Source organism: Canis lupus, chromosome 5 (genome assembly GCF_003254725.2).
Source record: "Canis lupus dingo isolate Sandy chromosome 5, ASM325472v2, whole genome shotgun sequence".
NCBI classification, from domain to species: Eukaryota; Metazoa; Chordata; class Mammalia; order Carnivora; family Canidae; genus Canis; species Canis lupus.
The window spans coordinates 39,099,255-39,124,873 of record NC_064247.1 but is presented as its reverse complement, the minus strand read 5'-3'; the positions used below and the strand labels follow the sequence as shown (position 1 = coordinate 39,124,873).

Genomic DNA, 25,619 nt, shown 5'->3' with positions numbered 1-25,619 from the left:
GGCAAGGAGCCCGAAACTGCAGGCAGTGAGGGGGTGAAACCAGGAGAGAGAAGAGGAAGTTTTGAGAGTGGCCAGCGGGATCCATTGCTGCCAGTAGGTCAGACAAGCTTGATACTAATACAAAGTAGATAATTGACTTTGGCAACTTGGAAGAAATTTGTTGAACAGATGAACAAAATTTAACTTCATCAGTTGGTCAGTTTATTTAAAAAATCAACTCAATTGGAAAGTCTGGTTGTATCCTCTCCTTGATGGGCAATGAGGATTAGCTGGTGAGGGGGAGCCCCAAAGACATCAGAGCAAACAGCCTCTCCAGAGCCGGGGTGGTTGCTGTCATGTAATAGATCCCACCAGCTTCATCGCTTACGACTGGAGAAATGGCTGTCTCCTTCAAAATTAAGTTTTGGGACCCACCAGTGACCAAACTGATGTGGAATCAGTGTTTCTGAAACTGGAATAAAAAATTTCCAGTGACACCACTTGTTTGGCATGGGTGTTTTGAATCTAGGAGCATGCTAACACACCATTTCTTTTTCTTTCTTTTCTCTTTTTATTTTTATTTTTATTTATTTTTTTATTTATTTACTTATGATAGTCACACAGAGAGAGAGAGGCAGAGACACAGGCAGAGGGAGAAGCAGGCTCCATGCACCGGGAGCCTGATATGGGATTCGATCCCGGGTCTCCAGGATCGCGCCCTGGGCCAAAGGCAGGCGCCAAACGGCTGCGCCACCCAGGGATCCCCTCTTTTCTCTTTTTAAAGATTTTATTTATTTATTCATGGAAGACACACACACACACACACACACACACACAGAGATTGAGAGAGAGGCAGAGAGAGAAGGCAGAGGGAGAAGCAGGCTCCATGCAGGGAGCCCAACGTGGGACTTGATCCCGGGTCTCCAGGATCACTCCCTGGGCTGAAGGCGGTGCTAACCGCTGAGCCACCCAGGCTGCCCTAACACACCATTTCTAAGACTTTTGCTGAAGCAGACCATTAACCTTTTATTTTTTATTTTTATTTATTTTTTAAAGGCTTTCTTTATTCTTGAGAGACACACAGAGAGAGGCAGAGACACAGGCAGAGGGAGAAGCAGGCTCCCTTTGGGGGGCCCCTTGTGGAACTCGATCCTGGGACCCTGGGATCATGACCTGCCGAAGGCAGATGCTCAACCACCGAGCCACCCAGGAGTCCTGACCATTAACCTTTTAAATTGATCTTTTCCCTGTTATCCAGTAAGGTGACGACAGATCACATCGGGGATTCTCACACTTCCTTGCACTTCAGCTTTGGCTGAGGGCTCATTAGGGTACAAGTGGCTGGGTGCCACCCCACAGTTTTTGATGCAGTTGACCAGGGTAGGACTGGAGAAATCACATTGCTGACAAGCTCCTAGGTGATGCCACAACCCCTGGCAGTGCTGTGGTCCCAGGACCACCCTTCACAACCTCTGGTCTGGATTATATGCATCCCTGAAAGCAGGGGTGGTGTTCACCTGGCTCAGTAGGAGGGACTCAATCAGTATTAAGTGGGGGGATTAAAAATCCCTTCTGTGGGTCCCTCGGAGCTGAGGAGTGGGTCAAGGACAGACAAGCTGTCACGTGATCTGCTGTGACCCCTAAACTCTTCGCGAGCCGTCGGTAGCAAAGTCGCCATCTAGAACTCTCTGTGTTGCTCTCCTAGCACTGTCCCTAACTTGCAGGTTTCATCCTACACATCGGCAGAACATTTTAAACAACTTGGTTCAAGCCTGCGTCTCCATGGGTGGAGTGGAGACAGAGTTTGAGAGAGAGGGACACAGTGACACAAGTGATTTCATGTGTAACCTCGTTCTTGGATCTATTATGCAGCCCCTGGCTGAAGCCAGTCCTTCCTGGGGGTTCTCCAGGGCCAGAGGGGATGGGGTGGGGACCTGGCACAGGGCTTTGGGGAGATGGAATTGGTTAAGCCTCAGCCCAAGCGGGGTGCAGGCTGGTGGCCCCAGCCCACAGAGCGCACACGTCTTCTGGTTAGAGACGCTGCACCCTCACCGGGCGCACAGAGCCTCCTTTCTTCCTCCAGGAAAAGTGCCCCTTTCACAGCGCGCCACGGGCAGAGGAAATGGAAAATCCCGGAGCATCCCGAGCCCCTCTCAGTTTCCAAGGGCACTTGCCACCCGAGCCTCTCCCAAGTTCAGGGACAGGACAGGGCCGTCGTTGCCGGCTGGGTCGGCCGGAAGCGGCGAGGTCTGTATCGAGGCTGCGGCCCGCGCTGCCGCCTTCGCCCAGGAGGGGAGAGGCCCGAGGCCCGCGCTGGCCGCCCAGCCCTGCCCCTGGCGGTCGGCAAAGGGCCCCGAGCTCGGGCCGCAGCCCCAAGCAGGGCAGCGAGAGCCACGGCTTTTCTGAGAAGCCGTTGATCTCAACCCTGCTGGCTCTACATTCCTGGATGATGAGGGAGGGATTCCAGTGTTTACTTTGAACAATGTTTTCCTGTCTGAACCGACTGGGTGTTAAATTCTTCCAGATTTCTGGCTCCGTGGTGCAACTCCAACGGGACAGAAACAGGTTTACGGCAGTTGGCAGGGGGAGCAGAAGCACAGTCCGTCTGGGCACCTTCTGCTTCTCGAATTTCCACGCGGTGGATGGAAAGAGGGTCAGAGCCAGCATCCTGGGCTCCGTGCCTGGAGGGGTTTGCTGTGGTCCCAACTGCGGAGCTCTGTGCTTGCGCCTTTCGCATTTCCCACCCTAGAGGGCAAAAGTTAGCTTTGCTTTTTTTTCCGATGCACAGCAGGGAGCGAGAAAGAACAAGCCGAGTTTTGAAGGTCAGGCCTTGCAGTGTTTTCTCGGTTAGTACAAACACAGAAGTTGTGCTCAGAGGGAATTCATTTGGTGGGCTTTTGGGAGACCGGAGTGCATTCTGGTTCCTAGGGCATGGGGTATCAGGCGGTTCCAGAGATATACAAGGGGACAGAGCTGGATGGGAGAGACTGGAGACCCAAATCCTTAATTTTACGTGGAGGGGAAACTGAGGCTTGGAGAGGCCTAGAGCCACGAGGGCTAGAATGTTGGACTGGTGGGAACTGTCCCCAACAGAGCTGAATGGATCGCTCAGAACTGCAGGGGTTGGGAATCCTGGCAACTTGTAACCAGCCACTTGTTGCTGGGGAGGATGACCACACAACCGTATGGGGCCATGGGAGATGGTCCTCATTCGGTTTTGATGCATCAGTGGTTGTAGAGACAGAAAACGTCGGTAAACCAATGGGATCCATTCAAAGACAAAGTTGCTCTGCATTTCCAGCAGGAACAATAAATCGTGTTTTCATCTTGTGTTCTGAGCTGATGGGCCACAGGGGAGCTCTCGTGGGACCCCCGCTAGGACACGCTCTCTGTAGAGTTCTGGACAAATGCCAGCCTCTGGGCAGGTGCCTTTCCGCCTGTGGAATTGGAACAGCCTAAATCCAAGCAGGACACGAGGCAGCCGGTGGCCTTGAAACTCACATCATTTCAGACCCTGTGCTTTTGGCCTCAGGAAACCTTCTCCTGGATCCCTTTTATATGTGTGTGCATGTGCGTGCGTGCGTGCAGGCTTGTGCATGCATAGGCAGGTAAGAAAGGTTGGTGGCAATCCTCCTGTCTTCAGGACTGAGGTGAAGCCCAGAGAGTATTTATATAGTGGGGTTGGATAAAATTGTTCCCTGATAGAACCTCACATTTCGATCAGGCTGCTTTCACAAAGCCATTCTGATGCCAAGGATATTTTTACCTGGTCTTAAAAAGAAATCTCTATAATTTCAGCTTCCTAAAGCTCTCAAGTACTGTGTAAGGCAAGTGCCCTAGCACCATCTTCACACCTTGCTCCATCCCTCACTCTATTCCTGACCCTCTGGCCACATTGTTACCTCTGCTGTGTCAAAATGGCCTCATCAAAACTGGCTTTTGCAGGATGCCTTTATTTCTATGGCATCTTATAGCCATAAATTCTTTGCTTAGATATATTCCCTTCTTCCAGTAGAAATTGCACGGTCCCCTAGGGATGGGAGTGGGATGATGCAGTGAAATCACTCCTGCTGCTGGCAGGGTAGGAAGCTCTATTCCATCTTGGTCTCAGTGATTTCCCTGGAGTGTCTGGGAAGGGCCTTGTATCAGTTACCTCTTGCTGTGTAACAAATTACCTCGATTCAGTTGCTTAAAACAAACCTCTGTTATCTTGCAGTTTCAGTCCATCAAGATGGACTGGTGTGATGTAATTTTGTGCCTCTGTGTCAAGGTCTCTCCACGAGGGTGCAGTCATGGCTGTGGCTGGGGCTGTGGTCCCATCTGAAGGCTTAACTAGGGAGGATCTGCTTCCAATCTCACTCACACAGTTATTGGCCAGATTAAGTTTCTCACACGCTGTTGAACTAAAGGTCTCTCTTCCTTGTTGGCTGTTGGCCACCAGGCTTCTCCATAATATGGCAGCAGGCTTCCCTCAGAATGAACAGGAGTGGCTCAGCAGTTGAGCACCTGCCTTTGGCCCAGGACATGATCCCAGAGTTCTGGGATCGAGTCCCACATTGGGCTCCCTACATGGAGCTTGCCTCCCTCTGCCTATGTCTCTGCCTCTATCTCTCTGTGTTTCTCATGAATAAATAAGTAAAATCTTTTTTTAAAAAAAGAATGAACAGGAGAGAGAAAGAGAGCACACTCAAGATGGAAACCAGTTTTTGTAAACCAATCTCCGAGGTGACATTCCACCATTTTACCATATTCTGTTTGTTGGAAGTGAGTCACTAGATGCAGCTCATACTCAAGGGGAGGGTTTTTCATGAGGATGTGAATACCAGGAGGGAATCTTTGGGGGCCATCTTGGAGGCTGCCTACCATAGGCCTTTGGGCCGAGTTACTGTTGAGTGTTTGGCCTATGAGATCTGCCACTTTAGCCTTTCTGATGAGTGAGTGGCTGTGAGAGGCAGAGGAGAAGCAGCTCTGTGTTCACTCTTAGCCTTCCTGGAAGGTGGATACCTTCATAGGCATGGCCTTTTGAGGACTCCTCAGGTGCAAATGATTCTAAACTTCTAAACTAGGTACACTTGGGATGCCTGGGTGGCTCAGTGGTTGAACAGAGACTTTGGCTTAGGTGGTGATCCCAAGGTCTTGGGATCGAGTCCTGCATCGGGCTCCCTGCAGGGACCCTGCTTCTCCCTCTGCCTGTGTCTCTGCCTCTCTCTCTGTCTCTCATCAATCAATCAATCAATCAATCAATCAATCAAATAAGCTAGGTAACTTAAACTCCAGTCTCCCATCCCATCCCCCCTTCGCCCCAAGGAAAGCAGACAAGCCCAAGACAGGTCTCTCACTGTGGTCTTTGTCACTTCTGAATAAAGCTCTAGGACACAGTTGCTTTCTCTAGAGTTCATCTAATGATCAATTTGGGTGCCAATGTTACTTGGTATTCTTGTTCCCAAAATGAGCACTGGTCATAAACCAGAGAAAGGAATTTACACTATTAGTTCAGGGTTCATTGTCTTCAAAACAAAAGCAGATTGTTAGAAAGATCTTTTTGGATCATGAAATACTTTTGCCTGAATTAATTGGATCTTCCTAACCTCCATGAGGCAGGATGTTTCTTATACAGGATGCGAGAAAATGGAGGTTCAGAGAGATTAAATAAATTGCTCAAGATTGGACATAAAGAAATGAAGCTGGATTTTAAAATCAGTTCTCCTGACTCCAATTCTGTGCTCCACCCTGAGTCCCTTTTAAAGTTTTTTGCCGGGATCCCTGGGTGGCTCAGCGGTTTGGCACCTGCCTTTGGCCCGGGGCGTGATCCTGGAGTCCCGGGATCGAGTACCACTTTGGGCTCCCGGCATGGAGCCTGCTCCATGCTCCTCTCCCTCTTCCTGTGTCTCTGCCTCTCTCTCTATGTCTATCATAAATAAATAAGTAAATCTTTAAAAAATAAATAAAGTTGTTTGCATACCCTGAGTCTCCAGATTATTTCTACTGGGAATCTGGCAAGACTTCTTGGCCAAGTTTGCTCATTAAGTCATTCTAGACCAGGACTACAGTGACCTGAGAAGAGAAGTAGAACCCAGCGGGGACAGGGCATATCATAGCAGAAATTTTCAGGGTAGACATGGCTGGTGACTTTAGAGTTATATGGTATTTGTGTATGCATGTGTGTACATGTGCGTGTGTGCATGCACATGTTTGTGCATGCGTGTGTGTAGTTCATAGACTTTCTCATCCCAAGGACTATACCAGTGTTCTACTCAGGGTTGTGTGTGTATATGTGCATTTGAACACACGCATGTCTGCAGGTGGAGACAGATGTCTCAGACCTACCTGGGCTCAGGGATGATCCCCAGAGGGTGTCATTTTGGTGAGCAGGTGGTATAAGCAGGGCTGTTGGGACCTGAGAAGTGGGGTGGGATGGGTGAGATGTGGAGACAACAGTATGGCAGCATTTGTGTTAGAAGACTCCCTGAGCCCATCATCTGACTTCTCACTGCTCCAATCTCTTCCCTGATCTTCAACTCAATGTCCATTTTTGATAACACATTTGGTTAATTTCTCCAGCCTGACAACTAGACCACATAATGTTGTTTTGGCATTTGGGAAGATATCAAGTTCTGCATTCATGATGATGACCACAATCCAACCAGTGGGCTCTTCCCATGTGCTGAGGCCCTGTGCCCAATGCCTTATATGAATTATCTCATGACAAAAATCCTCATGGCCATCCAAGGATAGTTCCTGTTATTGCCCCTATTTTATAGATGAGAACACAGAGATTAGGAAGATGAAGTATCTTATTTCTGGTCACATAGCTAAGAAGTAACTAACTGGACTGTCCTGAGCTCATGCTCTTTGTACTATGCCGTACTTTGCTGCAAACAATTGTTTAGCAATGCAGCTTTGCCTTTTTAAGAACTTCGGCTAATTCCCTTATCAGTTGCCCTCTTGAAATACACAACGATATCACAGAAACACAACAAGAACAGCAAGGGGAGAGCTGTTATTCCTGTGGTGCTGCATGAAGGTGGACCTCAAAGGCCAGACCTTCGCTGGGCAGAGGATGTCCACACAACACACTCATAAGGGGCCTGTTCCCCAGATCTTAAAAGCATTTGATGCATTCCCCCACCATGCCAAGGAGACACGTTACAGCCCTCGTTTTTTAATTGGGTTTCTGACTCAACAAAAACTCCTTTTGTCAGAACCTCAACATTTCCTGGCATGTTACCCACACATATTTTCAATGTGGATAGCAGTGATGTTTCATTGTATAGTATTTGTGTATATTTGTGCCTAGAAAGATTCATTTGAAATTAGTAAATAAATATTTCTCCCCAATTTCAAGAGACCCACCCCACCTTGACCTCTGGGGGATTACTGGCAATTACTACCTTCTCTTTTAACTGTAGGTAACAGTTTTCTATGTATTCAACTGTCCACTTCCCCCAAAACTAATGATATCAGTTACAATATATTATGTTTTACAAGTTTACCTTTCTCGTTCTATTTTCCCCAGAAACCTAGTTAAATGAACTGCACCAGAGACTTGCAAGAGCTTCCAGATGGGAGAAGGGAGGGCAGGAAGAGATCAGAACAAGGTAAGCAAGTCTGGCCTTAGGTCTTGATGGTATTCAGTCTTCAAAGTAGGCAACATGTGGGCCGGGAGTTGCCTGGAAATTAAAGATCTTACTTCTGACCTTTAAGAAACACAATGCAGGAAGGGAGACAGAGGTATACCGGATAAGTAACATGTAGTGGGATAAATGGCCCTGATCCTTGAGGTACAAGGGGGTGCACATGTGAGCCCACCTGCAGGGTCTGGCCTGCCTCCCGAGGGAAATATCATTGGAATGGCCCTGGTAAGAGAGATAAAGGGACCAGTGAGATGGGGGGTTGGGGATGTGGGGAGCATGGATCTAATTTATAATCATTCTGAGGGAAGAGAATATATCTGTTAAAGGGCAATTTCATCCAGCATCTACAGATGGAAGATACCCCAGGTGTGGCATCCTGTGCAGATGAGACCTGGCCATGTCTGGTGGGAGTGGAGGGGACAGGCAAATGCTGGACCGGATTGGGATGCACAGGCAGGTTAGGAGGGAAAGCAGAGTAGGGCTTGAGTTGGAATTTGGTATGTTTAGACCCCGTGGACTTTTCCTATTAGATAAGGTTTCACCTTAGCTGCTTCATAAAGCCTGAATCCTGGATGGTCATGGCTCCATGTGCTTGCATCCTACAAGGGAGGTGTATCATTCCCACATTATAGATGGGGAAAACTTAAGTCAGAAAGAGAGAGAGACAGGGGAGAAGTGATTGCCCCCCTGGATAGGCATTTAGAGTTCCCCAAGAATTCTTAGAAATTCCAGGGGAAATTGCTGTGGCAATTGCAGGAGCATTCATTAGATATAATGATTTTGATCCCAGTGCCTGGGGACAGAGAATGTGATGAATGAGATCCCTGCTTTTATGGAACCTACCTTCTCATAGGTTAGGAGAAAATAAACAGATGAATAAATCATGGGATATATCAGTCAGGGATGGTGCCATGCATAGAATTGAAATGGGAGATGTGGTAGTGATTGGAGGCTACTCTAGGTTGTCATAGAAGGTCTCATTGAAGAATTCATATTTAGGATGGATCCTGATTCATAGGAAGGAACAACTCAAGTGGAAATCAGGGAAAAGTGCATCCCAGGCAGAGGGAGAGGCTGTAGAATGCTAACATGGGAACAACTTGTTGGGCTTGAGAAGATGAGGAAGACCAGAGAGGCTCTGCAGTGAGTGGTGGGAGGGTGACACTGGCTGAGACCAAAAGGGTAGGCAGGGGCTAGATCAAGGAGAGCTTTGTAGGCCAAGGTAAGGAATTTGCATTGTATCCCAAATAGAACACAGAGCATTGGGGGTACTGGAAGTGGAATGATTTAATTTTAGTTATATTTAAAAATGACCACTCTGGGTCTTTTGTGGAGAAGGAATAGTAAGGATGTGAGTGAAGACAGGGAGACCAGTGAGCAGGTATCCAGGGGTCCAGTGAATCGATGTTGATGTCTTGGACTAGGGTGGAGATGAAGAGAAGTTATATAATAGCAGTGTGGCGGGTGGGGAGAAGATAATGAACTGGATGTATTAAGTAAAGAAGCAGGAGGAATCGAAGATAGTCTTGAGATTTTAAAATTGGGTGATTTGGTGAACAATGGTGCCTCTGAGATGGAAAAGACAGGAGAGGAGCATTTTAGGGAGTAAAGTGGAGAGTTCTGTTTGAGCCATGAAAAATTTGATGTAGACATACAAATGATGCAGAGATGACAGTTGGATAATATGCATTTGGTCTTTGGGGAAGGAGTCAGGTTAGTGTTAAAATTTGGCAAACAGATGAGCTTCGAGGACAAAGAACTCATTGATGTCATCCTGGGGACATATGGAGAAAGGAGCCCAGAAACCATCAGTGGAATCTGAAAAGGAGGTTGACAAGTGACATGGGAGGAAAACGGGTCCATGTAGCATCGTGGAAACCAAGTAGGAAGATGATTCAAGAACATGATGGTGGTCAACTGGTCAACTATTACTCATGACCACTGAATTTTGGAAGATAAGAGGGGGAGAAGCCTGGTGTGCAGAGGAAGGGAGTTTTTTGACAAGAATATGGGCCCTTTATCCATCATATTGGGAGGGAAGGCAGCATACATGCATCATTCGTGAGATGATGAGGAAACCAAATATTGATGATGGGGTTATGATGGTACAACAGAAGCCTGTGTGCCAGAAACTGAGGTGTCAGTGGCTGAGAAGAGAGGCTGGCAACAACCAGGTGGGAAGTGGTGGTAGAATCTGATAACATGAGCTTCAAAGGAGAAGGGAAGAAACTGGCTTGAGAATGGCAGTGGGGAGTAAGGAGGATGAATTCCCACCTCTAGGTCCAGAAACTTCTGGATTTCTGGGTCATGAGAGGAAAAACAGCCCTCCCTCGAGAGGAGAGAGGGTACATCCTTTGGTGATGATCTGACAAAGCATTCTTGGCAGAAAGTCCCAGGGCAGGGGTGTCTCCAAATTTCAGTTTCTTATCCTCAGCTTTTCAGATTTTTTTTTAAAAAAGGATGCTATTTATTTATTTGATAGAGAAAGCTCGCACAAGCAAAGGGAGTAGCAGGGAGAGGGAGATGGAGAAGCAGGCACCCTGCTGAGCAGGGAGCCCGAGGCGGGGCTCAATCCCAGGACCCTGGGATCATGACTCGAGCCAAAGGCAGTCACCTAACTGACTGAGCCAGCTTTTCAGATTTTGAACACAATTTTATCAGTTTACTCAAGGCTCTGAATAAACCCCACACCTTTTGATCCCTAACAATTTTCTTCACATATTGTTGTAAATGCTATTTATAATAGGGTTATGTTTGCCTTCCTCTAAGAGCACAGGGGAAGGACAGATTCTCACCCTGGGAGGGTTGGAAAAACTTTTTCTCAATGGTTAAGTTATGTTCTGGGTTTTGGGGAACATGCAGCCCCTTAGAAGTGGGAAATGAGAAGAAGACTCAGGACAAAGGCATGTGGTACATGCCCAGGGCTTGGCCAGTGTGGGGAACAGAAGGGCATCGAGTGTACGTGTGTGTGTGTGTGTGTGTGTGTGTGTGTGTGTCAGGGGTTGGGAGGTGATATTGGTAGGAGCCCAGATTGGGAGGCTTTTCTGGGACTAGATTTTAAGGAAGGTTCATTTTTGGAAATTGGTAACAAATAATTTTTGAGCAGAGGTATGACATGATCAGAACCTTCTCAGTTGTTTTTCTCTGGTGAGAATGTCAGGCTTGGCGTGGTGCTTGAAGGAGCATTCCGTAAATATTTGTTGAATGGATAAGTAAATATATTTATAAATGATAATTCTTGTGGCCGCCGTATGGAGGATGAGCTAGAGGGAAAAAGAATAGAGGTGGGAAGACATATTTGAGGAACAGAGCCTGAATTTGGGGCGTGAGAGGGAAGGAGGAGTTGAGTTTCTACTTTGAGTGTCAGGAAGGATGATGATGTGATCGACAGAAGCAGGGCATGGAGCTGGAGGAGATGTTTGTGGAAGTATGGGTCAGGAAAAGACACTGACTTGGGTTTCAAATAGATTTAAATTTGATAAAAAGTCAAAACACTTAGAGAAATTTGTTTAATATGCTGCTGGAAATGAGAACCTATTCTCAGAAGACAGGTAGGTCCCAGGAACATGTTTAGGCTAACTATCAAGGTCCTAGTGATACCGAAGAGGTAGAGTGATATGGTTTTGGGAAGTGATTTTGACCACATTCAGTGGAAAATGATTAATAATTCAGGATGACAATATAATAACTTATAATGGGACATATACCTGAGTAATTTGATATGTCAATTTTCAGAAGATTGCTGAGTAAACAAGAGCAAAAGGGACCACTTTTGTCAACCTCCAAAACCAGTGAGGCCCCCCTCTTCTATTCAGTCACTTCTCAGAGAACAAATATGGGCCTTCCCAGGTCCACAGCACCCTCCTTTGGTGCACTGCTGGAGGAAACTTGTAAACTTTGGAAAGATCTTTTTCATACTTCCTTGCTTTCTCACTAGAAAGGATGATGCACAATTTTGACAATTTCTTGATGACTCAGGTACCTTATCAAGAGCATATATGATTTCATTTGGGAGCAATAATGCTCGAGTGGTCTCACTACAGCAGGCGGGTGGAGTGGGGAATTGGAATTGATGGCTCCTTCACTAAATGGCTCATGCTCATTGCATTTTTGTGGGGAATTGGTTTGCTTTTTGAGGTTTTTTGGTTCCCTCAGCAGTCACTCAGTGCTTTGACAATTGGCTGGAATGCTTTTTACCTCCTTGTTTGGAGATAGTTGTTGAGTGGCTTTCACATGGCTCCCATGCCTTGAGCTCAAGGCACCATATCTTGAAAATTTAGAGTATCTTTCATCGATCTCATTGCTGCCTCCTCACTAACACACACTTAAAGCATTGCAGCAAGCAGACTGTTTTTGGGGGGCAATATCCCTGTGCATAGCTGGTCTTGTCCTCAGAGAGCTGATACTTTTAAAACTTCTCTCATGACCCTTCAGACTGGGGTGGCAGTGGGAGAGGTTTTAGCTACAGTTCTCCTGCCTGCAGTTTGCCTCATGTTGGCACTGGGAGCCATCGCTCACAGATTTTGTATTAGTTTCCAACCTTATCACTATGGGTTTTGCTCCAATGAATGATAGACCTTGGTAGGACCCCTAGAGACCATGGCCACAAATATCCTAGTTGCACTTTGTCCATGAAGACAGGGGAGCAGGGAGGAGACTAATACCTCTCCGGGTTGAGAGGGGAGTGGCTTTGGCAGTACTGAGATCTTTGGGAGACTAAACACCAGCAGCCGACATTTCCTGAGCACCTTGCTATATTCAGGTTTATAAACAACAGAAGGGCACCAATGAATTCTCCATTTTAAAAGACACTGCCATCACTTACAGTGGCTAAAATTGGAACACTTTAAAATTCCCCAATGCAGGCATGATTCATAATAGTTCATTCACTTGATAGATTACTAAGCAACCTCTAAAATAACCATCAGGAATCTCTAAGAACACGAGAAAATACAATCTAATGTCAGGGCAAAAATGATGGATTCAGAAGGATGTGTACAGTTTTTGGCCATAACCATGTAAACAAAGAACAAGAGCACACAAATAAATATTGTTTGATGGTTATGGGATTTTAAGATTAAAAAACAATGTTTTCCAAGCTTTCTATAATGCTGATGTAGAATTTCTATTATGAGGCTACATGCAAATGAATACAGCAAAATGCAACTGGCCATTATTGACATGATACATGCCTTGAATTGCTTTTCTAGGAAAGGTGATGATTTGTTTTGATTCCTCCCTGTATGCTAGTGCACGAGGGGACTGGCCACGTGCAGGAAGGAGTATGGGACTATGCTAATGACATAGGGCTGTCTTGGCACAGCATTGAAATTAGCCTCCTTCACCTCACCTTCCATTTGTAATAGTGCTGAGTATCCATCTTCAAAGCTTTCCTTCCTCTCCTCTTTCCTAGATGTCACTTCTTCTATTTTGTTCATTTCCATTTCATAAGTTGTCTTAGGTAGGACTAAAGTTGTTGCTGAGTATGAACGAGGAGATCCAGGACAAAGTATTGTCAAACTCTTAGTTTTCAGGAGGATGATTTGTTTGGATTGCGGTTCAGGTGGGGACAAACTCATCCCAGACATTTGAGAATTGTGATTTAATCATAATTGGGAGTTTTCTGGGTCCCGAGAGTTGGATGCACCATGCGATGTGTGAATTTTCTCACATTCTGGCATAGGCTGGGGTAACTGTGTGATACTGAGGACTTGCTGTCAATGGGACTGATGGAATAATTGAATCCTATAGATTTGCTTTGGTGCTTTGCTTTTAGGCCAAGTTGCAAATGCAAATCCCCTTCTTCCAAACAAACACTTGCCTGGATTCGTAGTGCTCTGAACATTTCAAAAGGGGGTGGTCTGGCCCATTGATTGAGGCCAGTCCTGGGAAATGCCGGCCTGTTTCCCCCATGTGTTCTCTAGGTTTACAATGTCTCATTGTTCCAGTGAAGCAGGACTTCCTTTTTCTGATTGATTAAACACTGTGGGGCCACACATTTTCATAGTCCCATTGCTCATGAGCCAGCTGTCAGGCAGAGAGGGTCTCGGAGCAACAAATTCCTGAAAGCCTTTCAGTTTTGATTTCCTGAATCTGAAATTATAACACTATTTCTTGCTGCTTGTTTTTTCCACATATTTCCAACCTGTCTAGCCTATCCATGTACAAGTGTCCCCAAAATGTCCATTGAAAGGAAAAGGTTGAAAAGCTCTCCTCTTGATTATGACTGTTTGGCTTGTTCCAGAAATTTGATGTTAAAATTTGGAACTTGATCTAAAGATAATATGACTGTATGAGCTTTGTGTCTAATGGGTCTGCATATTACATCTTAAAAATGGAAATTTTAATATTTATGACTGAATAGACCTTGGGTAAATATAAGATTCAGATCTGTAGCTCTAGCTGATTGGTATACAAAGCCCAATGCTGCTTCCCATAGCGGATTTGTAAAGTGCTCATTTAGCAGACTCAATGCTATAGTTCAGATGCAGAAAGGATCCCATTTGGAAACAGCCTCTATGATCTGCATACTGGAAGAAGAATGTGGGCCTTGAGCATGTCACTCCCATTAGCCCTGCAACACTGAGGCTAGCATTGAAACCATGCTTGTCCATCATTTCCCTTGTCTTTCAAGACTCAGCACAAATTCTTCTTGAATCTGTTTCTTGACATCCCTTGCCACCCAGGCTGAGCTAGGAATCTTGTGGTCTGTCTTCTTCAAGGTGCTGTGAGTTCCTTGAACCAAGGCTGTGCCTCATTCTGCTTTGTGTCTTTCATACCCACTGCAATACCTGGTACGTGAAGATGCTCAGTAACCATCTGCAGGATGGCTGCTGGGACTTGCTCTGGCCTATGCACAGGGACTTCTCTGCTTTTTTTCTCTTGACAATGAAGATAACATGGATTATTCTTTTTGATTTGTTATTGGCACAGAAAACAAATCTACCCTGTGAGCCTTTGACATTGAGGAGGATAGAGACTCCAAAGCAAGAGGTGAATGTGGAGCATTCACAAGGTGAATGTATGTAGAGTATAGAAATGTTTTCAAGAAGCAATGTATGCCCTTCCCACCACCAAAAATGCTGAATCAGTAATGCCAGGTCTGTGTTAGAAGATGGGTAATTCTTTTCTTTTTTTCTTAAGATTTTATTTATTTATTTGATAGAAAGACAGAGATGGCAACAGAGAGCATGAATAAGGAGGAGAGGGAGAAGCAGGCTCCCACTGAGTAGGGAGGATCCCAGGACCCTGAGATTGTGACCTGAGCTGACGGCAACCACTTAACTGACTGAGCCACCCGGGTGCCCCAAAGATGGGCAATTCTGATTAGACTCCCACCTACCCACCCCAGATGAAGTTAGAGATAGTTGCTTCCCTTAGAGAGAGGGATTGTCTGTGTTAGAACATGCTGACAATGACCAACTATGCTGCCCATCGTGTGCATCTTAACAGAGAGCAATAATGGGCTTGTTTCTCCTCTCCTTGGAGTAGAGTGTATGTGTTTGGGGAGATGAGATTGGGAAGGTGGCCAGCACATTGTTGCATAAGGAGAGAGGAAGATCACTTGCTCCTCCCCACTCACTCTCCTCTGTCTTAACAGTTCTAGGATTCCCCACATTCCCCAGGATCAGTGTCTCTAAAGACACATCAAACAATTATCTTGTGTGTATCCCCCTAGAGCCCAACAAGTAGAGATGAGGCTATGATAAGAGTTTCCATAGGTTCCCAGGATGGGCAAGGTAAAGAGGTGGAAAGAGTCATGAAGAGAGAGGGCTAATGGGAAGCCTGTTGGATGTGCGCTGTATTTCCCTAGAATGCTGGGGGTCAGAGCATGCATTTGGCCTGTAAGGGAGGAGGCTCTATGTGTCTCCCAGGCAGGGCACTTGGGATGGACGTCAGCACATCAACCACACACTGCACCAAGTTGATTTATGCCCAGGAACATTTCTGCTGATTTTAGAGATAAACCTTCCAAGATGCTAATAGCCTAAGTAGCAGCTTCCTCTCCAGCCAAAATAAATGAAGAGTAGCCAGAGGGCAGAAAAGGAAACAGAGGGCAGGGGAGGATATGCGAGGCTGTGGGGAGGAGGGGGATAACAGGCAGAGGGTGAAACAAAACTCAGCATCAGTTTCCTGTTTGAGAAATTGTTCTCCTTCTGGGGCCAGCCAATACTCCTAGGTATGGCTCAAGGAGAAGAGTGGGAGATGAGATGCAAGCAAGACAAGATGCCTGCAGATTGGAGCAGGGGAGAGACGAAAGAGGCTGAAGAGAGGAAAATGGGTCTAGTTTCCAAGTGGAGCACAAGGCCCTTATGTTGGTTTATTCTTTTTGGTATGGGCACTTTCTTGGGACCAAGCCTCTGACGCTGATTTCAGAGGAAGTGAGTCATCGAAGATCCGGCTATACCTTGAGCAAGTTCATCCTTCCATCGTCTTATGTCATCACTGTCTCTGCTGCTCAGAGTTCCAAAACAAGGCTGCAGAAGGACATTGCTTTAGAATCCACACAAATGTTTTCCTGGTTACTGGGTCCATGACTTGCTCTACCCAATGAATGAGTGGATGGACATAGGGATGATGCCCTGGTCAAGTGAGATGAGGGGATACTGAATAGCAATCTCCCTTTGGAGGGTTACAGAGCAAGGTAACATATTAGAGTCTCTGAGAAGTGCTGCACTAAAGGAATTTGTTTAACAGACTATTTCTCAAACTTCCCTGACTAAGGGCAGGCCTGCTGTATTTATATTGCTCAACAACATGGATTATGTGTATGGTGCCCCCCTGGATTTAACAATCTATGTGGCCTTATAGGGTGTAAGGGTGACTCTTACACCTTACAGGGTGACCCTCGACATGGACAATCCCCTCCTCCCTTTAAGTAATACCAATTAACATCTTGAGAGGTTCTTGTATTCTCTGGGACACGGTTTAGGAAACACTGGATTAAGATAATGTTTTGCCCATCATGAGTGTGCAAATGACATTACTTCCACAGCGTTAGTGGGCTAAAAAGTCTGAGTGGGGTTGACTTGTGTCAATGCACTCATCCATCAGTTTTGCCTGGAATCCACAAAATCCCTTTGCAAGATGGTTTCCTGAGATAAGGATGCAGCTTGTGGCTACAGAGGGTGAGATTAGCTTTGCATGAGAACACCATCCAGAGCCAGTTTTCTTAGCTCAGTGTTTAAAGGCTCTGGCTGTCCTTTGATCTAAGTAAATTCTGATTTTGGCAGGTGGTAGTGGAAATGTACTATAGTCCTTTTAAATGTTTAAAGGCCACTGGCATTCAGTACTATGAATATATTTATACATATCTATTCAAGAATCCTTCAATGAAAGTACGTCTTGAAACTGCAGAAGGCCTGAATGATCCCCCGAACCTATTTCTTATTTCTAAGTAGTGAACACTCTGTAAATCTTCCGTGATTTTTGATTGGGTTCCTAGAACAGTGGTTCCCAAAACTTGCTGCACATTAGAACCAAGCTTTTTGATTCTGATGGCTGTATTCCATCCCATTCCAAGTAAATCACAGTGCTGCAGGTGGAGCCAGCATATGAATTTTTAAAAGATCCCTGGTAATTCCAATGTGCAGCAAAGTTGGAGGACTGCCAGTTTAGAAGCACTTTCATTTCTGGACAGTTTATTCTAACGGCCATACCTCTGTGAGAGAAACAGGGCAAAGATTCATCTTCATCTCCCAAGTGAGATAATGGAGGTCCTAAGAGGTTAGGGAACATGATCAACGTCACAAATTTGTGTCAGATTCCAGGTACGTGTCATTCCTTTGATTTTATTTAGGCCAAGGCCAGCATATCAGATGAGATTCTGGAAATGGTGGGACAAGAGATTGGTGGGAGGAGCTGGGCTTGAAAATCCAGTGTATTGAACATAGGCCTTTGTGCCTGTAGGAGAAACAAGAAACCCACTTCAATCTTATGCCTCCAGCCCCTCCCATCAATGCTGTTTCTGTCTGTAGACTGCTGCTCTGCATTTCATTTATAGGGAGACAAAATGGAACCTTTGTGCCAGAGTTGAAGGAAATTATAAAAGCCCACAGCTTGTCTTCAGACTTAATGTCAACTATTTGTCTCCTTTATTTTCAAACAAACAAGTCCTCCCCATGAGTTCTGAGGCGGTCTCAAACATTCCCTGCCTTGGGTTTGTAGTTCCCTGGTTCCTGCATCAGCAGGTATGGCAAAAACTTGCCATTCCATAGAATTGTTGATCATCCATAGAAGGCTGTGGGGTCCAGTGAGATATGGTGAGATATGGAAATGTTGGGCTACACAAATGCACGCTGGCACTGAAACAAATAATTTGCTAAGACCTGAGCCTCTTTGAGGCTTCAAGCTTTATTAACTAGAAACTTAGAAGCAAGAATGAATGGCATTATCCAAAATTACCCAAATATCATGAATTCAAAACATTATCCCATCATCCAGCATGAATGGATTAATCCTATTGTACATATGGAGAGAGGTACAAACACATTTTTAACAGTTCTACAGATATGGGGGATAAGCCAAGAATCTCTTCCATTGGAGGTGAACCGGCATGGGATGACATCCTCTACATTACTGGAGACTTGGGATGGGTGGCTTGTAATTCTGAGATCTATGGTGGGTCTCAGAAGGAGAAAAGGAACTTTCTTTTTTTGTTGTTTATTATTACCTGAAGCTATAGGTTAGAGGTCTATGTGAACATCATTTCTTCTCTAACTTCAGAAAAATGATACTGTGAATTCTCCTAAAAATGTGTTGTGAAAGCTTACCTCTCAGATGGAACAGTAGGGACTCCATAAGGCCCGGATCTAAATAGGCTTGACAAAAAGTAGAATTTTTTTTTTAAAGAGTATGAATAAATGTCTAGGGTGCTATCCTTTGTTAGGTGTGTTATAATAAAATGCTGACACTGGTGATAACTTAATTTAGAAACATAGTAGGATTTAAGGTTGACCTTGTCAGTAACATATTTGCATACCACAATGGTTCCTGGGTTAGGAGGTAAAAAAGGAGATGGAAAACCTGGGAATTTGCTTATCTCAGGGGAGTGTTTCACATCTGAACAAGTCAACCCTTGCAGATGTTGCAGCAGAAAGAAACATGTAGAGTCATTATTCAGTCTAAACCAGCACTACTCAGTGTGTGGTCCCCAGACCAGCAGCCTCTCCTGGGAGCTTCCTGAAAGTGCAAATTCTTTGGTCCCCAAAGCAGATCTACTGAATCAGAATCGCAGGAGGGTGGGTCACCGAGTGTCTGTGCTTTTACAAGCTCCCCAGGCAATGGTAGTGTTCACTCAAGTTTGAGAAGCCCTGCTTGCGACTGGTGGTTCTCATGGTGTGGTCTCCTGACTCAGCCCCAGCATCACCTGGGAACTTGTTAAAAACCATCTGAGACTTTTTTCACTGGACATTGGCAGGGGGTGGTAGAAATGCTCCATGACATTTCAAATGTTCCAGGGCCACAGAAATAGCCCGTTCCGAACACACAAAATGATGAGTTCTTGGCTAAAAACTCTCAGATGCGCATTTTCCAGTCTTAGAACTGGAAAGGAATTACAGAGGTCTCTAGGACCTGTTTCTTGTCAGTAGGAGTTAATTATAAAAACTTACACATTGTCAGCATTTCCCTCCCCACCTCTGATTGAACATGGATTGTTGAATCAGGAACTCTAGAGGCAGGGCTCAGCACTCTGTGTTTTAACAAGTCCTCTGGGCTGATGCACCTGCCAGTCTCAGAACCATTGGAACACAGTTCCCATTAAACTGTCTACACACATGGCCATGTAAAGCACTGAGAGTTTTCTATTTTATCCTGTTCTTGGGGCCTGTGCATTGACTCTTGACAGCTGCCCATTGCTGCCACTCCTCCTCTCCCCAGTGGCAGTGGAGAAGTGTAGCCAGGATATAGAAACTTGGCCCAGTCCATGACCATGGTTGGACCCTGGCAGAGTAGATGACATTTACTGTGACCTCTTGTGCTGAGCCCACCTTGCATCTCCCCAGTTCCATGGATGGTGCATCCTCTTCTCTCAGGTCACTCTGTGGTAGCCCTGGCTAACAAGTGTATTTTCCCCAAGGTATTTGGACCTTCGGTATGAAGAACTCTTTAGTGATGGAGGTGATTGATGCAAGAAAGATGAAGACAGAGGAAGGTAGGGATTGGGGCCTTAGCAGTGGGAGCTCCTGCTGCTAGCTGAGAGCTAAAGCTAAAGATCTGGGGTGGGAAGACATAGAGGTAGGGCTTGAGGTGGCCACTCTTGTTACACAGGTAGAGTATGTAGCATGCCCTGGAGAGGAAGGAGGGCTGCTCCCCTATTTTGCTCCAGTTGAGTATAGTTTCGCCCTATACAAGCAAATGCCTTAACCTGCAAGATCTTTGCATTTTTTTAAAAAAGACTTTAAGTAATCTCTATACCGAACGTGGGGTTCGAACTCACAACCCTGAGACCAGTAGTTGTGTGCTCTACTGACCAAGCCAGCCCAGTGCCCCCAGATCTTTGCATTTTGCATTTACTTTGAGGAGACAAAAATGAACCATTGGGTCTGCACTTGGAAGCTTTAATGCATTTTTTTTAGGGAGAGGTGATGTCACACATCTTGCCTTCCTCAGGCAGAACGATACACAACTCTTGCAGGGAGATGAAGCCCTTCACAACACGTTCTCTACTGACAGATCTGTCCCTAGATGAGTTTCAGCTCCTGAATGTCAATGAGGCAGCCTGGGAATAACTATATGATCTGCATTTTCTCTGATTATCCCAAGTGATGGTGTTTTTCACTGAATTTAGGTTGGAGATGGCAAGAGCAACCTTTTAACTTTCTTGTCTCTCAACCCCCTATTAAAATGATCAAAGTATGCACCATTTGAGAAAACAGGGAATGTAGCACCAGTGGGAGAGACATCATGAGGCATTTCTGCTTGATGGAGTGAAGTTGCAAAAGGAAGAGGGAGGGACTGACCTGCCCATGATTTGGTATCTATAAAGGAACAGGCTGCTTGGCAAACTCATGAATAGAATTTTCTAGTAAAGCCTCCTTAACCCAAATACCCAAAAACTTCTGGCCAGCACTATAGTGAAAAGCTAAGGATTTCTGAGCCTGTTAGATTTGAGTTCAAATCCACTGTTTGCTAGTTATGCAAGCTAGTCAGCCTTGGTCTCATCCTCGGCTAACTGGAGGATAACACCCATTGAAAGGTATAACAGGGATTAAATGAAACAATCCAGGCAAGGAGACATGGCCAAAATGTTCATAGTTACCATTTACTGACTATTACATGCCAGGTACTGTGCTAACAGCTTCACATAACTTATTTCCTTTACCCCACAAAGGCTCTATGAAGTTGATCTTATTCTCACCATGATTTTACACACAAGGCGACTAAGGTTTAGAAAGGCTAAGGGGCTTCTCCAGATTCACAGTGATTATGCAAATATAGAAAGAATTTGGACTCAACCAGTCTAATTGCAAAGCCCAAGCTTTCAGGCCCTAAGCTGAACTGCTCCAAGCTTTATTTAATCCTTACCATTGCCTCATGGTAACCATTTTGTTGCTGAAAAAAAAAAAGAAGTTCAGAATCTAAATAATTTGATGTTATACAAAGATCTGAAGCCAAGCCTGCTGGACTCCCAAGTTCCCCACCCTTTACTGCCATGCTGTTCTTTAATTGATGCATACCATGAAATGTCATTCTGTCTTCCATCTTTTTTTTTTTTTTAAGATTTTACTTATTTATTCATGAGAAACACACAGTTTCAGAGGCAGAGAAACAGGCAGAGGGAGTCCGATGTGGGATTCGATCCTGGGACTCCAGGATCATGTCCTGAGCCAAAGGCAGATGCTCAACCACTGAGTCACCCAGGTGTCCCTGTCTCCCGTCTTTGGATTCAATTTTTCCCCCACTGAAAACACGGGGTATAAGGCCAATTATGCGAGAGGGGGAAAATTCAAAATGTGGTTCTTTGAAGAACTGAATGATTGTATGCAAGTGCCTCTAAATCATGTATATTTCTATTTTCTGGTAGAACTCACAGAAAACATTGGGCTTCCCCTGAATATGCTTGAAAAACACAGCCCTTGGCCAGCCTATGTCACATATATGTCTCCAATGGTGAAAAGACTCATTGAGAAAAGCAAAGCTAGAGACCTGGAATGCAAGCAAGCACTTGAGGAAAGCCAACGGACATCCCGGCAGAGCAAGCCTTCCAGCATCACACACCTGAAAAGGAGAAAGTCATCTAAGTCCTCTGGAAATATGGTGTTGAAGGACACGAGGTCAGAGGCCATGTTATCGATGTGGAGCTCGTACTCTGTACCGACTGTGGGTCCTACTGTTATCCCGGAGCCAGTGTGCCTTCATACGGATTCCAGAGAAAATCCCACTGCAAACTATAACAAGATCATCTTCCCTCGAAAACCTATGATGAGGATGCTTCCGTACAGCTCCCTTCTAGCCAGCAAGGAAAAACATTCAAATATTTAGCAGGGAGTCCCTGCTGTCATCCCCCCAAGATTGTACAGCAATTAAGCTCCATTTGCCACAAATTTCACTATGTCCTTTAAATGTGAACTTATCTCTGCTTGTGCACAAGTTGGCTGAGATAAACCAGATCTGAATGTGGGTCGTGGGTGGGTGGGCGGGCACGTGCCCTCGAGCATCACAGTCAGATGGGGCTGGGAAGCCCCACGCTCTACTTCCTGCCATAGATGCCTGGAACCTGAAGGTGAATTAGTCCCAGTCCAGGCAGGGCACAGAAATCACACCAGTTATAATGCCAGAGATAATCTGATGTAAAGAATTACTAACCAGGTAACGGAAAAGGCGGGAAGAGAACACAAGGGTATTTGTGGAAGTAGCCACCTGCAGGAGGCAGGTTTCCTGAGGCTGGGGGAACAAAGGGAACATATTGAACTCATGAAAAGTTAGGCATTTGGAGAAGGGGCATGTGGGCTGAATCTCAGATTTCTGAAGCGGAGGAGACAGGGATGCTTCTCAACTGGTACTGGTGTCGCTGAGCTTGGAAGAAAGTTCCAGAGGGGTTGGTACCTTAGTCTCTGAGGAGGGGAAGCTGTTTGGCTTAGGTTGGTTCTGTGATTGTTAAGAAAACCAAAAAGTGGACTCCAATGCTTCTGGAAGAAACTGACACTGCCCAAGTGAACAAGAAGCGTTGCCAGTGGAGACAGACAGGGACAGGAAGCCCACAGAGGTAAACAGGAAGCAAACTAGGAGAGAATTCCTTCTTCCTCTTCCAGTCTCACAGGTTCCCCCACCCTGGACCCACGACGGGCAGAGCCTATCAGAGACGAAAGCAGGAATGTGGTTTGGGGAATCCCAAATCCCAGCATCTCAGCATAGGATAAAAGGATACACTTGAAGCCAAGAGAGCATCAGCTTCAGAACTCTAGCATGGTGGTGTGCTGGGTGATTCCACCTTGCTCCACCTGGCACCTGAGCTTGGTATTGAGATGTTTTTTTCCTTGGTAGGTTTACAAAGTAGCAGTGAGGGTGTGAGTGTCCCCTGGCTGAGAAGTAGAGGATTTTCTCCCCTGTACTAGTTAAAGACTTGCCTTGTGGAGTAGAGTTGGCAGGGGAGAAGTTGCTGGCTAGACCCCAGCTGTTATTTGTCAGACCACACTTAGCATTGGTCGTGCTCTGGGCAGTTCCCAATTGGCCCCAAAGCAAGCGATGTTAAACTTAGTCTCAGGGCGGACAGACTTTGTCTTTAGAGGCAAAGGGATTCTGGTTATGATAGGGAGACCTAGCTGATCTCACAATTGGGGTTTATCTAGAGAGCAATGCAAGGCTTCGTTGGCAGCTTTTCTTTTCTTTGACCTCACCTGAATTTCTGTGTTTCCATTCATGAAGCGGTTAAGAGCCATTGTGCTTCCCCTCATGGAGGTGTAGAGGATGTGGTGGGCAAGTTGATATAGATGCCATTGGAAGAAGTCAGATCTGCCCTCCACGTGTATTGTCACCATATGGGAGTCTTGCAGAAACTTTTGGTGCTGTGAGTAGTGTTGGGCCAGCCACATAAATTAGGAGCTCCGGACCTATTCCTGGATTGTCAGCTTTTGGCCAGAATGAATTCTTGCAAAAATATAGGTGGCCTCCAGTGAATCTGAGTGACTGCATTTTGCATCCGTGGATCATTTATAGACACAGAGGCAGGTGAGAAATTCCTCCAACAAGAATTTTTATCTCTTCTAGCCTTTTATGGAAGTTTATAGCCATGGAGTAGATTTGGGAATGGATTTGTCTATTCTGGGAGCACCAGCGATGTCTCTGAGGTTCTCATGAACAAAGCTAGTCCCACCAAATGTCTAACATTGCGTGTTAGAATTTATAGAGATTTGGGATTATTTCTTCCAACCCTTCTGAGGGTGGAGTAGTTCTGGTCGGGTTTTTTTTTTTTTTTTTTTGAGTTTTCTAGGTGTTTAATAGTTTTTACAAAAGAATCTGTATACTCTCTAAAGTGATTGCTTTATAGGTAACATTGTTTAGATTAAGTTAATTCTCAGCCTATTATAACAACACGAGCATGAGTGGAAGGACGTTATTAACACCTTATGTTGTGATGAAGGTTGCTTGTATCTGGGACTATAGTCCAGACATGCTGCCTCCTAAGATAGTTTTAAGAAAGAAAAAGTTTAACTCTTTTTTGAATTAGGGGGCACTGCTTGAGCCCAAGCTGGGGTTCACAGCCCAGCCACTATGGGGATCTGGCCAGCCATGACTAACCTTTGCATGAGCACCGAGGGGGCTGCAGGGAAAAAGCAGTTGAACAAGACCAGCTGGACCCAGTATTGAAGCCTCAGTCATTGGGGGAGGGAGGATGATCCTCAGTAATCCATGGTGCTTACATTTATCTTCTGCTCCAGACCTCCCTGAGCGCGATGGAGGTGGGGACCAGTGAGTCAAACTCCTAAAAGGCTCTTTTCCTAAAACCCTAGAAAGCCCTGGAGTATGTACAGAAAGGGGGAGGAGAGCTTCTAGATTTCACAACACAGCAGCATGCAGGGTCCCACTCACTGTCCTGGGTCTGGCAGAGGCCAGTGGAGGCTTGGTGGCACCAGCTTTGTTCATAAGAACCTGAGAGAGATCCCCGAGGCTCCCAGAACAGGCACATAGCCCTTCTGGGGGCTGAACTCTGACCCAAGCAGGTAGGGGCATGGAATGGAATAGGGATTCTTCCTAATGTAACCTCATCCTTGGCCAGTCCCAGCTGGAGCGGTCTGGGCTATCCCCTGGTCCTCTGAACATGTTGAACTTCCATCTCTAAGAGGGGACTAGTTTTCTCTGATGTTCCACAGCCTCTTCTAATTTCTCTCCTTGGCATCTGGAATTTTCTGTTTGGCAGGAGAGTTGCTTCACTTAGTCTGTCTGCTGTAGTAGGTTTATGAAACACCAGAATCTGTATTTTGCTGGCCCTTCTGCGTTGCTCTGTAACCAAGGCCTCATTCCGACACATACCGAGTAGCTGTTTTTGAACAAATTCTTTGGCTCCTGCGCACAATATGGTATTTACCCATTTGCAAATTCCACCGTTTGACCTCGACCGCTTGACCTCGACCGCTTGACCTCGACCGCTGGTCATTTTCACTCTGGTGGGTCTGTAAAGACATCAGATAGTCCCGCATTCTGCGATGTCTCAGCCGTGGCCCAGGACCACGTCTTGAAGATTAAGCTGCTAAACCAGTAAGATGCTGCCAGAAAGCCCTCCAGCAGGTAACTGTGCAAACCTGAGGTGTGTGCAAGCCAGATAGTTGGGGGTGGCCTGGGAGTTCTCTGACTGGCATGGGAGGCCTCGTGGGACCAAGACAGAGGGGCCTTCAAGAGTGGTGGACTTTAATAAACATCATGTGTGACCAGCACAGCATGAGCAGCTAATCTTCTTCCTTTTCTTGACCCAAGGTCTTCATGTAGGAGGCATGAAGGCGTCGCTGTGGTCCCCTTAGTCATTTTTGTTAGGACAGGGAGAACAAAATACAGGTCCCCGAAGGTAGG

At 45.8% G+C, this 25,619-nt stretch overlaps 1 protein-coding gene across 2 annotated transcripts in view; it reads left to right on the top strand.

Moving 5' to 3' along the window:
• The window catches only part of CDRT4 (CMT1A duplicated region transcript 4), a 31,823-nt gene extending 9,664 nt beyond the window's left edge, over positions 1-22,159 (top strand). For both annotated transcript variants that reach the window (XM_025428317.3, XM_025428318.3), the window contains 3 exons: positions 7,496-7,577; positions 19,693-19,767; positions 21,640-22,159. In XM_025428317.3, the coding sequence (XP_025284102.3) occupies positions 7,508-7,577; positions 19,693-19,767; positions 21,640-22,097 (603 nt within the window). In that variant the 5' untranslated portion in view covers positions 7,496-7,507 and the 3' untranslated portion in view covers positions 22,098-22,159. The remainder of the gene's footprint in view (positions 1-7,495; positions 7,578-19,692; positions 19,768-21,639) is intronic.
• The last annotated feature ends 3,460 nt before the right edge of the window (positions 22,160-25,619 follow it).